The following is a 16,233-nucleotide window of genomic DNA, read 5'->3' on the forward strand; positions in this document are numbered from 1 at the left end:
AAGGATAGATAAGGAGAAGGGAAGAGGGAATGGAAGGATGGATGGATGGATAAGGAGAGGGGAAGAGGGAATGGAAGGATGGATAAGGAGAGGGGAAGAGGGAATGAAAGGATGGATGGATAAGGATAAGGAGAGGGGAAGAGGGAATGGAAGGATGGATGGATAAGGATAAGGAGAGGGGAAGAGGGAATGGAAGGATGGATGGATAAGGATAAGGAGAGGGGAAGAGGGAATGGAAGGATGGATGGATAAGGATAAGGAGAGGGGAAGAGGGAATAGAGGGATGATGGATAGAGAGACAGGGGAATAAATACATGAGGAATAGAAGGATGGATGGATAGCTGAAGGAATGAAGTGATGACGTAGAAGGACGGAGAGATGGAGGGAATAAATGAAGGATAGAGGGATAGGATGGGGACTGAAGGATGTTTGCTCTCACTTGTTCTCGTTACTAGAATCATAACGAGGAGTTGGATCATGGTCGTTCCCGTTGACATCATAACTCGCCAGCTGGTCCTGGAGAGACAGAGACAGAGACAGAGACAGAGACAGAGACAGAGACAGAGACAGAGACAGAGAGGCAGAGACAGAGACAGAGGGACAGAGAGACAGAGACAGAGGGACAGAGAGACAGAGAGACAGAGAGAGAGAGACAGAGAGACAGAGGGACAGAGAGACAGAGGGACAAAGAGACAGAGAGACAGACAGAGAGAGAGACATATACAAAGGGACAGAGAGACAAAGAAAAAGAGACAGAGGGACAGAGAGACAGACAGAGAGACAGAGAGACAGAGAGGCAGAGACAGAGAGACAGAGAGAGAGACAGAGAGAGAGACAGAGACAGAGAGACAGAGGGACAGAGAGACAGACAGAGGGACAGAGAGACAGAGGGACAGAGAGACAGACAGAGGGACAGAGAGACAGAGACAGAGAGACAGAGAGACAGAGAGACAGAGGGACAGAGAGACAGAGACAGAGAGACAGAGAGGCAGAGACAGAGACAGAGGGACAGAGAGACAGAGGGACAGAGGGACAGAGAGACAGACAGAGGGACAGAGAGACAGAGAGACAGACAGAGGGACAGAGGGACAGAGAGACAGAGAGATAGAGACAGAGAGAGAGACAGAGAGACAGAGGGACAGAGAGACAGAGAGACAGAGGGACAGAGAGACAGAGAGACAGAGACAGAGAGACAGAGACAGAGAGGAAGAGACAGAGGGACAGAGATACAGACAGAGAGACAGAGAGACAGAGACAGAGAGACAGAGAGACAGAGACAGAGAGGAAGAGACAGAGGGACAGAGATACAGACAGAGAGACAGAGAGACAGAGAGGCAGAGACAGAGAGACAGATAGAGAGACAGAGAGAGAGACAGAGAGAGAGACAGAGACAGAGACAGAGACAGAGACAGAGGGACAGAGAGACAGAGGGACAGAGAGACAGACAGAGGGACAGAGAGACAGAGAGACAGAGAGACAGAGAGAGAGAGACAGAGGGACAGAGAGACAGAGAGACAGAGAGACAGACAGACAGACAGAGAGACAGACAGAGGGACAGAGAGAGAGAGACAGAGACAAAGGGACAGAGAGAAAGAGACAGAGGGACAGAGAGACAGAGACAGAGGGACAGAGAGACAGAGAGGCAGAGACAGAGGGACAGAGAGAGAGAGAGACAGAGACAGAGACAGAGACAGAGACAGAGACAGAGGGACAGAGAGAGAGACAGAGACAGAGACAGAGGGACAGAGAGACAGAGACAGAGGGACAGAGATACAGAGACAGACAGAGAGACAGAGACAAAGGGACAGAGAGACAGAGACAGAGGGACAGAGAGACAGATAGAAGGAGAAAACAAAGCATGTCTTGCTCACTAAAGGACATAAAACAGAAAAGGAAATATATTGCCATGGTTTTTCCACATTTCGGTCATATCTCATCTCGTGTGCTATTATAGAACCAGAGACAGATTGGAACCAACACCGGCCATAATTTAGAGACGTAATCCAATGTGTCAGGCACAGAAATGAAATGTGTCCGACAAAGGTTGTCACACCCTGACCATAGTTTGCTTTGTATGTTTCTATGTTTTGTTTGGTCAGGGTGTGATCTGAGTGGGCATTCTATGTTACATGTCTAGTTTGTCTATTTCTATGTTTGGCCTGATATGGTTCTCAATCAGAGGCAGATGTTAGTCAATGTCTCTGATTGGGAACCATATTTAGGTAGCCTGTTTGGTGTTGGGTTTTGTGGGTGATTGTTCCTGTCTCTGTGTTTGCACCAGATAGGGCTGTTTTAGGGTTTCACGTTTTTGTTAGTCTGTTCATGTATAGTTTAATTCATTAAAGAACCATGAATAGAAACCACGCTGTGTTTTGGTCCGCCTCTCCTTCACCGCAAGAAAACCGTTACAAAGGTGGTGTGTTATGGCCTCAACAAATACTAGCAGTGTGGGTGTCTTGTTTCTGTGGACGTACCATTTCTGTTCTAACTGTTCTGGCCGGGTATTTTCTTTTCACATTGTCCTTTCCAGCAACTACGGTAGGTGGTGGACGTTATGTTAGTTTCTGTGTTATATTCTGTTCACATCTTTATTCATATCCATTAGGGATGGGCACTGATAGCAGTTGTCATTTTTCATTTGACAGCGACATCATTTTGGAATTTATAAACACTTTACTTTACTGAAGCCCTTTCAAAACATAATCACTCACCATTCAGTTCCCACTGGGCAAAACACAACCCAAACAAAATGCAAATGCATCCAATGAGTTTTCAGAGTCACAAGCTTGATGTAGTCATTGTGTGCTAGGAATATGTGAACCAAACATTTGACTATGTGAAGAGACCCCAATAGTATACTTACATAGTTCTGTGCCAGGTCAGGGTGGTTCCTCTCGATGCCGTCGTCCAGGATGGTGACCACCACGTTCTTGCCCGTGTAGCCTCTCTGCCACGCTGCCAGAATGTTCATCTCTGACCGACAGCGATTGTTCTTGTCCGTACAGTGCTGAGGAAGAGGACCACAGAGGACACATACAATGTTAATAGGAAACAGAGGAGTGGTCAGACTGGGGTCCTATGTTAATCAGTACGTCTATCTGTCATGTCAACTGATGTGTCACTGACAACCTTAAAAATGGAAAATAACTTATCTTTATTCAACAGCAGTGGCTTGGTTGTCCTTGAGTTTGTCATTTTTTTATCTTTGCATCCCACTTCCTAATTTGAATGTGAGGACATTGAAGAGCAATTTTTTTTGTTCCCCTCAGATGAGTGAAACTGTCTGGCAGGATACTAGGGTCGTGTTAAATAGGTACAAAAGGTTTCGAAACAGAATTCATCTGGGAGGTGCTACCAGATATTGTCCATTAGGAACACGGATTTTCATTTTCTGTTGCAAAACGTTTTGATAAGGTGTGCCCTTCTGAACTCACCCAGCATTAGGGTGATGTGAGACAAACATGACCCTGAGTATAAATTCTCCATCCATTATCGTCTCTCTATATGTTATATCACCCAATCCCCTCCAACAGATCTGGGTTCACATAATGTTTTTTCTTTCAAATACTTTAACAGTGCTTGATTTAGCTTGTCTGGCACAATGAAACAGAATCATTCAAAAAGAGTCAACTCTGCCCATCTGCCATTCCAGGCAGGCTTCATCTATCAAATCCAAACCCAGTACCACAACCCAGCACTTCCCCTACATTTACCCAGCCCACGTTTCTCAAAGAGCATTAGGATTCTGCCCCTTGACTCCTATTTTTAGTATGCATGTTAAACACTCGCCCCAACAGACTCTGGCATGAGATATCGGATAAAGAGATATACAACGTAAGCTCTGTGGGAGAGAAACCATTATAGGCCATCTGTCTGTTTAAAAATGTCTTCTCCCACAGAATGCCAAAGCAGAGGCCCATCCCCAGCATAGGCAACAGTTACATTCTTGCCATGTAGTGCACATTCAGGTAGTGAATCATTTTGCCCACATCCATTGCCTCTATAGCATCTAATCCATCCTAACCCCAGATTTACCCTGAGCCCTGAGAAGTTTGGACACTTCTCCCAAGTAGACAACAGAACTGCAGGCTCTGGACAATTTCACACTTGAGTTCCGACCCAAAGCTCTTATCATCAACCTGGTTTAATTACTAAAAGACGGCCGGACCGTAGCCGCAGAGATGCATTAGCTCAAGGCAGTTTGTATTAGACTCGTGTGGTGACAAAAACATGTTCAGGGAATAGTGGTGCACCTTAAACAGGGGGATCGATGGTGTCAAGGGGAAGTGAGGGCACTCGTTTGGGTCTGTCCAAAATGGCACTCTATTCCCTAGATAATGCACTACTTTGGACCAGGGCCGAGTAAAGTTTTCCACTGCATGCCCTCATGAATATGACCCTGATTTTCATTTCAGATAATTATTTATTCCTTGATTCAATTATTTCAAGTACTACTACATATATGACTCCAGTGAGGATAGATGGTAGATATGTAGTGTACTTACAATATACCACATGTTGGACCATTTGGGGTCGTTGAAGTGGACGAAGTTGGGGTCAGGGCTTCTGGTGTCGCTTTTGATGTATCTCTTTACTCTCTGCTTCACTCGCTGCTGTTGGACCCAGTCAACCTAAAAAGACATCACACACACACACACACAGTAGAGAGACCATAGGGACACTGTGGCTTGCATGGATGGATATGGGTTTTACACACATTAACAAACAAACACGTTTGTCGATTTGCAAATTGGAATGAATGACTATGTCTCTGTCCCAGATGGCACCCTGTTTGCTATGTAGAGCACTACTTTTAACTAAGGCGCATAAGGCTCCGGTCAAAGGTATTGCACTACATAGGGAACAGGGGGCATTTGGGAGCCATCCTATCTATTCTTAATCCATGTGATAAACATATTCAAATGCAAATTCACAAAGTACCTTGCATACATACACACTCTGTTTACGTGCAGTGTGGTCCCAATTCAAAGACCTGTTTTAATTGCATGTGGTGTCTGCATGCTCCGATTCCGTGCATGCCTTCATAGCAGTCTCAAACCATTGCATATTAGGAGTTAATTGTACACAATGGGCCCGTTTCCCAGACACATATTAAGCCTGGCCATAGACTTAAAAGCATGCTCAATGGAGAATATCAATTGAAATAGCTTTAAAGTCCAGGACTTGGTTTAATCTGTATCTGGGAAACCTGTCCTATCTCATTAACTACTGTAGTAGATATGACCAGTGGTTGTGGTGAGAGGCCCAGAAACCATATAGATGACGTGTTTAGATTTCTCTTCTTGATAAGTTATGTTGTGACAGTGGTTGGTGGTGAAATCACACAGGCTGGGGGGGGGGGGCAGCAAATCAGAGGCCTGACAGAGGTAAAATTGGTTTCTAGGCATCAGCCCCAACCTTTCATTTAAACACACAGGGCTTAGAGCGTGATATGATCAGGATGAGCTCTGTCGAGGAGCTCCAGACTTTGGGCTTTGGTTTTTATTACTCTTGAGATCCTGGCTGTCTGAGTGAGATAATCTCAGGGAGAAGGCCAGAGGAGAGGCTCCCCAAACAGCTGCACTTTTATTCCTAAAGCTGCCTGTAGGCTATAAGTGGAGGGTGGTAGGAGGCCTCCAGTAATACCTGATGGGCCTGATGTGATACAGGTGATGGGTACATGTATCTATGTATCTATCCAAGTGTATCTGTCTCGAGGTTCTGATAGGATTTTGATTGGATTGCCTTCTCTTGGTCCCTGTGTGTGTGTGTGTGTGTGTGTGTGTGTGTGTGTGTGTGTGTGTGTGTGTGTGTGTGTGTGTGTGTGTGTGTGTGTGTGTGTGTGTGTGTGTGTGTGTGTGTGTGTGTGTGTGTGTGTGTGTGTGTGTGTGTGCGCGCGTGCGTGCGTGTGCGTGCGTGTGTGTGTGCTTGTGTCAGTCTCTCTGCTTATGTTTCATCCAGACAGAGTAAATGATGAGATCTGGGCATGCAGGGAGAGAGACACTTGAGTGGGAAAATGGTCTGTCAACTATCACTATGTTAGGTATGTTAAAGACCCAACTCTGTGTGCGGGCTGCGTCTGTAAAACAGCTGGGCTGAAGTGGTCGGAAGAACAGAGGTACAACACTTTCTGGCAACAAATGGGATTTTAACCCCTAACCATTACCGTATCCATAACACTAGTTCAACCCTTGCGCCAGTCTTAGAAGATGGACTCAAGATTTCCCACTTCCTGTTTGGATTTCATCTCAGGTCTTTGCCTGCCATATGAGTTCTGTTATACTCACAGACATCTTTCAAACAGTTTTAGAAACTTCAGAGTGTTTTCTATCCAATGCTAATAATAAGATGCATATATTAGCAACTGGGACTGAGGAGCAGGCAGTTTAATCTGGGCACCTTTCATCCAAGCTACTCAATACTGCCCCTGCAGCCATAAGAATTTAAGGATTCCAACTTTAAAGGGAAATTCCACTTCAAATATGAAGTTTTGCTCTTTACCATGAAATATTTCATCTGTCTGCCACATTTCTAACCCAGAGACATGAGTCAAAATCTGTAGCAGAGCACAAGAGCTGATGATGTCACAGGCTTCAATGCCCCAGTAGGCTCCTGCTACAGAAGCAAATATCAACAGCTGTCTCAGAGAATCAACAACAGCCAAGCTAAGTGGAAAATCATGTACATTTGAATTTTGAGGGAACTATCCCTAAGCTCATGTGCTTGCTCATCTTTTGTGACTAACGTTATACTGTTGTGACTATGTATTTGCCAGTGGATGCTGGTGGGAGTAGCTATAGGAGGACGACCTCATTGTAATGGCAAGAACGGAATAATTGGAACGGAGTCAAACATGTAGTTTCCATATGTTTGATGTGTGTGATACCGTTGCATTGATTCCCCCTATAGCTCATCCCACCAGCCTCCTCTGGTACTTGCTCATCTGTTGCTCCCGGGTTGCTGTTGGTGATAACAGACCCTGGCCATGACCCCACTCTCCGAAGGTGTCTCAGGGGGAGTTAGGATATGCAAAAAACACATTTCCAATTCACACATACATATTAATAGACTTGTACACGTGTGAAATAGGAGAAATATAATCACCCACCAAACTATTATTACTACCATTCAACCTTTCTAGCATTCACCTTAGAGGTGAATCACAACTGTTCACTCAGTAATGTATTGATGTCAAAGGGAGACTATGGGCTCTACTTTAACAAACCTAACAGAATGGTAAATCTAAGAGCAGGCGGTAGCGCCATAGGTTCAGGCGTGTGTCCGAAATACTTTCACTACTACAATTATCCGGGGACTTGCTGGCTTTGGCTGGAAAGGGCTGGGTTTTGATGAATTAACAAGTTGTGGGTGTGTCAAGGCTTGGCCCCTCACTGGCCAATCAGAATGTGCTCCATGGCTAAACTTGTGGTTGCTTCAAGTTGTGTATTTAAGATCTTTTATGTATTGCCTTGGAATGAACCTCCCATCTGAGCACAAGTGTGCTGATGTTTGACAGGTAAATTGCTGAACTTGGTGTTAGGGCTGGAAAATGCAAATGCACCAGTTTTCACATGACGAATTTGCAAACTAAAATGCGTTTGACACTAGCGCCGCCTTAATACCAGCCGAAAATAGACCACTATGTAAAAATTCTAGATTAGGAATCACCCCGAGTAACTACCAAGCAGATGTCTCACCTTTGGGTCCATCTGGATGAAGGAGTGAGCACCCCTAGTGGAGAAAGCTGCTCTGCGCACCACTCTGCTGTGGTGGAAATGGTAGTGGTCCTCCAGGCTCCCGATCTGGACAGCAACAACATGAAAACAAACAGTAGGGTTGTAGCGAGAAGAAGAAGCAGAAGAAGAAGAAGAAGAAAATACACTACAATCTTTACAGTATACATAAAAATGATCACTGTGGGCAGCAGACAGGGTAATGCCAGCTTAAATCTGCATTCTACAGTAAAGTGAGATATAGAGTATGCAGTGAAGTGATCAAATATAACTGTATTGTATGTTACTGTCTGTACATCAATGCAAATCGATATACAGTACATGATATTGGTTATCTAAGGATTACTTAAAACCAAACCACCTACATTGTTCTGAGAAAAAACATGTTTGCACCGGTATCCAACAATGTGAAGTTTGTGAACACATGCAGATGTAGGATCTCAATGTGAGCCAGTTTACTACAGCAGGAAAATAATCCTGCAGCAACAGGACGTGTTCATTATTATGTGGATTATAATTCATGGACATTTTTGTAGGGGGTTGATACAATTTTTGTAAGGGAAAGTCGATTCTGAATTTTCAAAGTGGAAATTACAAACTTCAGAAGCCTTTTAAACCTCAAATAAACAAGGTTTTTTTCTCCTGCAACATGGTGATCAACTTAAGATCCTATATTTGTACAGAAGGACATTTTCTGCAAATGTTGCTTACTCAGAGGAAAATAACCATTTCAAATCCAAAGCACGTGAAGTAATAAATAGGATTTTTTTTTTCTCTTGTGACTTTGCACCAAAAATGCGGGCAGGATTCCCAGAGCACATGTGCACTTCCGGCACTGAGGCCGTTATTATCTGAACCAGGACTTCTTTAACACTCTCTCTCTCTCGCTCAACCTTTCGCTACCTCCCTTCATCTCTTTCCCTCTGTCTTGTTCTCACTCATTTGTCATTTCAGCCTTTCTCTCTCTGTCTCTTGCTCTATATGTCTCCCCCACTCATTTCAACTCTCTCTTTCCCTCTTTCTCGCTCTGTCTCTTGCTCTATATGTCTCTCCCACTCATTTCAACTCTCTCTTCCCCTCTTTCTCTCTCTGTCTCTTGCTCTATATGTCTCCCCCACTCATTTCAACTCTCTCTTTCCCTCTTTCTCTCTCTGTCTCTTGCTCTATGTCTCCCCCACTCATTTCAACTCTCTCTTTCCCTCTTTCTCTCTCTGTCTCTTGCTCTATGTCTCCCCCACTCATTTCAACTCTCTCTTTCCCTCTTTCTCTCTCTGTCTCTTGCTCTATGTCTCCCCCACTCATTTCAGCTCTCTCTTTCCCTCTTTCTCTCACTCTGCTGTTCTCACTCCATTTCTCCCCTCTTTCTCACCCTCTGCCTTTCTCTCTCCATCTCCATTCAACTCCATCTCCATTCAGTTCTTAGGAATTTGGAATGATTGCCTAGATAGCAAGCTGAGTGTACACAGACGCTGCAGATATAAAATGTCACAACATAAAAGGTCAAAGGTCCATTGAATAAACTTCAATTTCAGATGTCACACTTCTCTGAATCATGCAAACAATGTGTGAATCCTTATACCCTGAATAAATGTGTCATCTGTTAGGCTACAGTAGTTATGTGGCCACGTCCGTACTCCTAAATGACTTGTTATCCTCAGATTCATGTCAATAATCTATAGAATATCTACTGCTTTCTCCCCCATCCACAAGCTTGTCATCTTCACAGTCTGCATGAATTCTGCAAGGGTATCTCTCCCCTGTCAGTAAATTCAAATTAAGATCCGTTAGGAAGTTCCATAGGGGGTGAATCCCAATGGGAGACAGACTCAAATGTCAAGACCACATGATCATTTACTGCAGTTTATAGCATGTGGTCAACTTCAATAAGAAGGCTGCAACAGAAGCCATGCTGTGGGACACTCCTCTTAAAAAGAATCTGGATAATCACTGGCTTACCCCCTGGGGAGGATTGTAAAGGCCTATTATGGCTAAAACAAGAGCAGAACAAATCCACTATTATAATTAAGTAAACCCATTCCAGTCATATATAACATCCTTAAAGTGAAAACATCAATAGTGTACCAAGTTAGAATGTAGTCCTTTTCGAATTTGGGAAACATTTTGAAAATGACCCAATATTACAAATTTGAGCACTTCCTTGTTTGGCACAGCGCCATTTCCAATGTTGATCATCGTGCACAAGCCTATTGTAGTCTACAACCCGTTGTATAATTACAGCGTCATGTTTCGTCTCGTTGTATATGGACAGTGCAACGTGACCATTGCCCATAAGTGAACGGCCTGAAAAGAATGTACTTCAGTGGCGCTCGTGCGTTTGTGTTGCCAACTGAAAACCGCTCTGTAACTCCGAAAGCTGTACATTTGGCGCTGGGGTTCAGGTGCTTGCCAGACACGGATAATAATCACACACGTCACTTTTCTTTGATTCCTCTATGAATGTCTCTGCATTATGATCGACAAATAGCCAGCCTACTGTATCGAAGTTCAGCAGCTGAACTCGACAAAACATTAGACTGTTGATCCGCAAAGCAGAAAGAGGGAATCACAACAGGTCACGCTGCACAAAATTAAAACACGGTAATGGTCTTACCTGTCCATAATTATTATAACCATATTTAGCAGCAAGTTTATCCGCTTCTTCTTGTCCCCCTGCAATACGCACTGCCCAGTGATTTGTATAAACGTTCCGAGGGGCCAGCGACTGACATATTTCTAAAGTTGATAATATGAAAATAAAAAATATACACATTTTGGTGTCCGAAACTTGTCCTACAACATCAGCTCTAGAATAAGGGATAAAACACATCTCTAATATAACACGCATGGACGCTCAAATGAGTCAATCGTCAATCCAACTCCATCAGAAAAAGCATGCAGTTTGTCATAAATCCATCATGTCCGATCGAAATTTACAGCCGGGTTGACTGATATTTAATTCCTTAAAAAGTTGAAAATATGAACCTCAGGCGCCAACCCTTATCCCGCGCGAGCGCTCCTCTATATGTACGCACAGCCACCAATAGAGAATGCCATTCATGCCAAGCCTATAGCAGCGGGACGCACTGGTAAAGAGCCCGTCTGTGCGAACATCAAAGCCTCACTCATAGGGGATCGGTAGTAGCCCACGCCTCTCCAACCTGCGCTATAATAGCAGCACGTCGCTCTGAAGAGTCAACGCGCTACTGAACAATGGCATAATTCCTCTGCCTTTGGCTGCTGCAACAATATGATAATTAATTATTCAATAAACTACCCCAACGTCCAATTATCTTAGAGAAATAAAGAAAATATTGATACACTTGTCATCTGACTGTCAAGTAGGCCCTGTCTCTTGAAAACAGTTATGTTGATAGAAGACATTGGAGAGTGAAGAATGAATAACGGTTGAATAATGCAACATCCTGTCTATTTGTCAAGACTGCTGCTCTGCCATAGGCATATTGTATGGAAACATAAGATAGTAATTGCAATCAATCATTGCAATCACTCTGATTGTGTGTCTCTATACAGCATGACAAACACAAACACACAAGCACACACTTTTTACCACACATGTACACACATGTACACACATGTACACATATGTACACACACACACACACACACACACACACACACACACATTCTATGTAGAGATTAGTAATGCTCCATGTAGGGAATAAAGTACCTTTTGAGACACATCCTATATAGATTACAGTGATGGCATTGTCCCCTTTTCTAATTTAAAACAACATTTGGGATTAGAGCACATCAAACACCCACAGTTTTTAAATTGGGCTTTTTTTCTCTCGCTTTCAACGAAAAATAGCTCATAAAAAAATTATTGCAGCCAGATTTTGGGGGGGATATTTACAATGCTGATATGAGAATAGTCATTATTAACATCTTTACCAAGGCCATCTGTTCTCACTCTGGAGTTAACATAGAAGACCAGAACATTTCCATTCCCAAACCTCTGAGGGTGAATCATAGCTAAGTCCCATATGGCACCCTATTCTCTACATAGGGCTCTACTTTGACCAAATATACATGCACTATATAGGGAATAGGGTGTCATTTGGGATTTAGGATGCAGTCATCCTAAATGAATCGCAATATTTGTTGCTGATTGCCACTAACTGTTCTGGCTTTGACTGAATCTGAATGCTGTTAAGGTTCTGTTGTGACCAAACTTGGACCTCCCCTTATGGTACCAAGGTAAACGTCATGTTTTAATGTTCGTAGAACATTCTAATGTCTGTGGGATAACGTTTTGCTGAAACCCTAAAAGGGACCTGATGGGAACATTGTCCAATGTCCTTAGGAAGTTCCCTGTTTCCTCTCCGCCATCAACTCAAGTTCCCTCCATAAACTCCAAATGGTTCAGAACTTTGCAGCCAGACTCCTCATCCATACTAAGTTCTGGCAGCACGTCACCCCCGTCTTCCGTGAACTCCACTGTCTCCGCATGCAATGAATACAAGATCCTCTTTCTGACCTACGAAGCTCTCCACCACCTTGCCTCCGCTTACCTCTCTGACCTTCTTCCCTACCAACCCACACGATCACCCCGTTCTACCACAGCAGGCCACCTTGTTGTCCCCAGGTCCAAGGTCCAGAGCTTCAGCAACAGGGACTTCTCCGGGGCTAAACCCAACCTCTGGAACTCCCTCCAGCCATCTGTGAGTCTATCGCCATTTTTCAGTCCCCACTTTACCATGGCTCCCCCCTAACCCCCCTAAGATGATGCTGTTGATTATTGCTTAAAACTTTAACAGTGATGGACCAGGTGTGCTTGTAATAACAGGCCTGTCAACATCACATGTTCACTTTTTTTATGTGACATTCGGACTCTTTAAGTGGTTTTGATTGTTCCTCACTGTGCCTGTAGAACACAAACATTGCATATGGAAGCATAGATGATCCCTCGCACTTATGAAGAGGAAGTTGAGGTATTGTCACATGCTTCACCATTACTCTTTTACAGTGTGTACAGAATATTAGACATACAGTGAAGAACTGTTGCTGTGGTTTCGAGTCTTGATTCACAACAGGACAATTCAGCATTGGGTTCTGTTTTATTGGGTGTTATAAACAGATTCCGTTTCTAAGCTGCTGATGATTGTTCTGGTGGGTGAGACTGGAGCAGGGAAGAGTGCAACTGGAAACACCATCCTGGGGAGAGAGGCATTTCAAGTGTATTTCTCTACAGAGTCTGTGACCACAGTATCAGAAACATAGTGGCGAGGCGGACGAGAGGGAGGTTCATGTGACTGACACAGTGGGGCCCTGATACACCTCAGTCATTAAAGGAAATTAAAAGTGACAGGAAATTGGATCAAATTGTCAGTCCCAGAACCCCATGCGTTTTTTCTGGTGATTGGCGTTGGGAAACACACAGCGGAGATGCCAGATGCAGTGAAGTGGATCCAGAAGAACTTTGGAAAAGAGGCCTCACACCACACTATAATAATATTCACTAGAGTGGATCAGCTGGAAGGAAAACCAGTGGAGGTGTTTCTTTAAGAGGGCCAGGAGTCTCTGACACTCCTTTAGGTGATGATGATAGATCTCATGTCTTTAATAATAAAGCCAGAGGTGGCCAGACTCAGGTGAAGATAGAGGAGAAGAATGGACGACAGCACTACACCAATAAGTTGGGTCCATTTTGTGTGATTTGTATTTTTTTTGTACATAATGTTTCCACCATCATTTCCTATGACTCATTGTGTATTTTTTATTATTACTACATGCTATTACTTTGCTATTATTTATATCTCTCTGTTTTGTTGGGAAGGGCACGTAAGGAAGCATTTCACTGTTAGTCTATAACTGTTGTTTACAAGGCATGTGCATTTTACCAATCTCTTATCCAGAGCAACTAAGTTTAAGTGCCTTGCTCAAGAGCACATTGATAGATTTTTTTACCTAGTTAGTTCAGGATTTAAACCAGCAACCTTTCAGTTACTGGCCCAATGCGCTTTACCACTAGGCTACCTGATGAATACAATCTGATTTGATGTACCAGGAGGCTCAAAGAAAGTCCTGAGAGGATGAGATTAAAGAAAGTGGTTGTAAAAATGTCTGTAGTCGCTGCAGTAGGAGCAGGAACGAGTGGCTTGTGCCTTGGCACCTGCAGGAATATTAGCAGGAGGACTTGTCACAGCAGGAGTGGTGGGAGGAGCTGGCATCCTAATGGCTAGTTATATCCATACATAAAAACTTTTTCAAAAGAACTGGGTGTGGAATGCAGAAAGCTGAAACTCCAGTAAAAGTTGACATCCCCAATGAGATTTTATTTCTCCATCAGCAGGAGCCCTAAAAGGCAACTTCTTGAAATCCACTTAGAGGGGTGGACCAATAGCCAGAAAGATGCTGTGAGAAAAGTGGAGGATGTCCTGGCAACCGAGGGGCTGCTGGGTTAAGATACTATCCACTGCTATTGTGCCCTTGAGCAAGACACTTCACACCCAAAACAGCTCTAGGGGTTCTACACTCAGCTGTTTCTCTTAACGTGTATCCTCAGCAGAAGACAAAGGCAACATGTCAAACAAATGGACAATATTCTATTCTATTCTATTGACTTTGTGCTTTTTAAGTTAACATGTTATTTTCTACATTGTAATAACAAATCTAAATTGTTTTACGAAACAAGTGAAAAAAGTGAATTCACAGCAATCATTACCGAATCTATTTTGCCACATTTGAAGTGCGTATTGTTTCCATGGCATGCAATCACCTTGTTCTATGAGTCCCCTGATGACACACAAATACAGAGACAGATGCCGCCAGTCACTTTCCTCTCTCACACCTGATGTCACAGACTTTATACAAATATCAAGAGAATAAAAGTGTTCCCCTGTTTTTGTCAGAGTGAAGAGGCTGCAGCAATAGATTCACCTTCTGCGAATGTTTACAAACCCTCCAGGAACTACGGACAATATACCTTCAACAATCATAAAGAATCATGACTTTTATGAAGGACCAGTGGTCTCGCTTCCCAGGCTTCATGATATGGTTTTATTTGAGTCAATGTTCCTAACACAAACACAAGTGGTTTATAGGCTTCGGGAAGTAATGGGACACAACATAATGGTCATTATCTATTCTGTTGATAATCCAAGAAAAGTACAGCAGCAAAACACTGAATAACCATGGAGATTTACAAGGGGAAAATCCTCAAATACTTCCGGATAAGGAGTTATTATAACCCTGAAAAGAGGAGTACAACATTGTATTGCTAGTTCTGACATGTAATAGACTAAACATCATGCTGCAATGGTTTAACTTGGAGTATTATCCTCAGTGGAGGGTTCTGTAGGTATAAGGCTGGTGGGATCTAGGTTGTTCTCACTGCTGTACTAATAATGTCTGTGTGTGGGATGGGACTATGAATCTCAGGGGTACAACAGTCATATACCAACCTAGTGGGGAGGGAAAGACTGGGCCTTAGTCGTTGCTTTAGAGGCCGTTGGTTTAGAAATATGGCCAAGCCTTTTGACCATGACCTCTGGTGCATGGAGACAATACCTCAAACACAACGTGCTTATCCTGAGAAATGGGTGATATAAACATGCAAGGCACCGACCTGAACGGTTGTAAAAAATCCTCCGGGTCAGAAATGGCGACAGAATCTGAAATAAACACGTCTAAAATGCATGAATACAAACATATCCTTCGACAGTGACAGCAAAACTTTTATTAGCTTGTTTTCATATGTTTTGGATGGGATTTAGGGTCAGCGGTGTTATATGGGGTCAGCAAGAGTTTGTTAACTCTACCACCTTGCTCTCCTCAGTAAAATGATGTGGTTTTAGTGAAATTCAGAAGAAAGTCATTCAATAGTCTAGAGAGTTGTCCGCAGAGTAGATATTGGCAGGAGGAGTATTGGGGATGTGGTTTCTTCTGGCTTGTGTGTGTGTGTGTATGTGTGTATCTGCATCCATGTGTGTGTGTGTGTGTGTGTGTGTGTGTGTGTGTGTGCATGTGTGTGTGTGTGTATCTGCATGTGTGTGTGTGTGTGTGTGTGTGTGTGTGTGTGTGTGTGTGTGTGTGTGTGTGTGTGTGTGTGTGTGTGTGTGTGTGTGTGTGTGTGTGTGTGTGTGTGTGTGTGTGTGTGTGTGTGTGTGTGTGTGTGTGTGTGTGTGTGTGTGTGTGTGTGTGTGTGTGTGTGTGTGTGTGTGTGTGTGTGTGTGTGTCGGTGTGTGTGTCGGTGTGTGTGTGTGTGTGGTGTGTGTGTGTGTGTCTGTACCTCTGTGTGTGTGTCTGTGTTTGTATGTGTGTGTCTTTGCTGTTGTCTATGTGTGTCGGCGTTTGCGTGTTTCTGTGCATGTGAGTAAATCATATAGCTGAACTTCGTGCAGAGAGACCTCAGCACAGCATTTGGCAGCCTCTGTCCTGGCATGAGTCCTGCAGTGTTGGCAGACAGGCGAGGGGAGTGTTTGAAGTTCTCAGGTGACTATGTGTCACTGCTCAATAAATCATCTATTTCTACAAACAG

At 43.6% G+C, this 16,233-nt stretch overlaps 1 protein-coding gene across 1 annotated transcript in view; it reads right to left on the reverse strand.

The window, feature by feature from the left end:
* Nucleotides 1-10,981, reverse strand: part of furina (furin (paired basic amino acid cleaving enzyme) a) — a 44,192-nt gene extending 33,211 nt beyond the window's left edge. The window contains exons 1-5 of the mRNA XM_064989226.1: nt 10,345-10,981; nt 7,698-7,802; nt 4,506-4,631; nt 2,864-3,007; nt 440-516 (exon numbers count right to left, since the gene is read on the reverse strand). Coding sequence (XP_064845298.1) covers nt 440-516; nt 2,864-3,007; nt 4,506-4,631; nt 7,698-7,802; nt 10,345-10,578 — 686 coding nt within the window. The 5' untranslated portion in view covers nt 10,579-10,981. The remainder of the gene's footprint in view (nt 1-439; nt 517-2,863; nt 3,008-4,505; nt 4,632-7,697; nt 7,803-10,344) is intronic.
* Between the last annotated feature and the right edge of the window lie 5,252 nt (nt 10,982-16,233).

This window comes from Oncorhynchus masou, chromosome 2 (genome assembly GCF_036934945.1).
Source record: "Oncorhynchus masou masou isolate Uvic2021 chromosome 2, UVic_Omas_1.1, whole genome shotgun sequence".
Classification (NCBI taxonomy): Eukaryota; Metazoa; Chordata; class Actinopteri; order Salmoniformes; family Salmonidae; genus Oncorhynchus; species Oncorhynchus masou.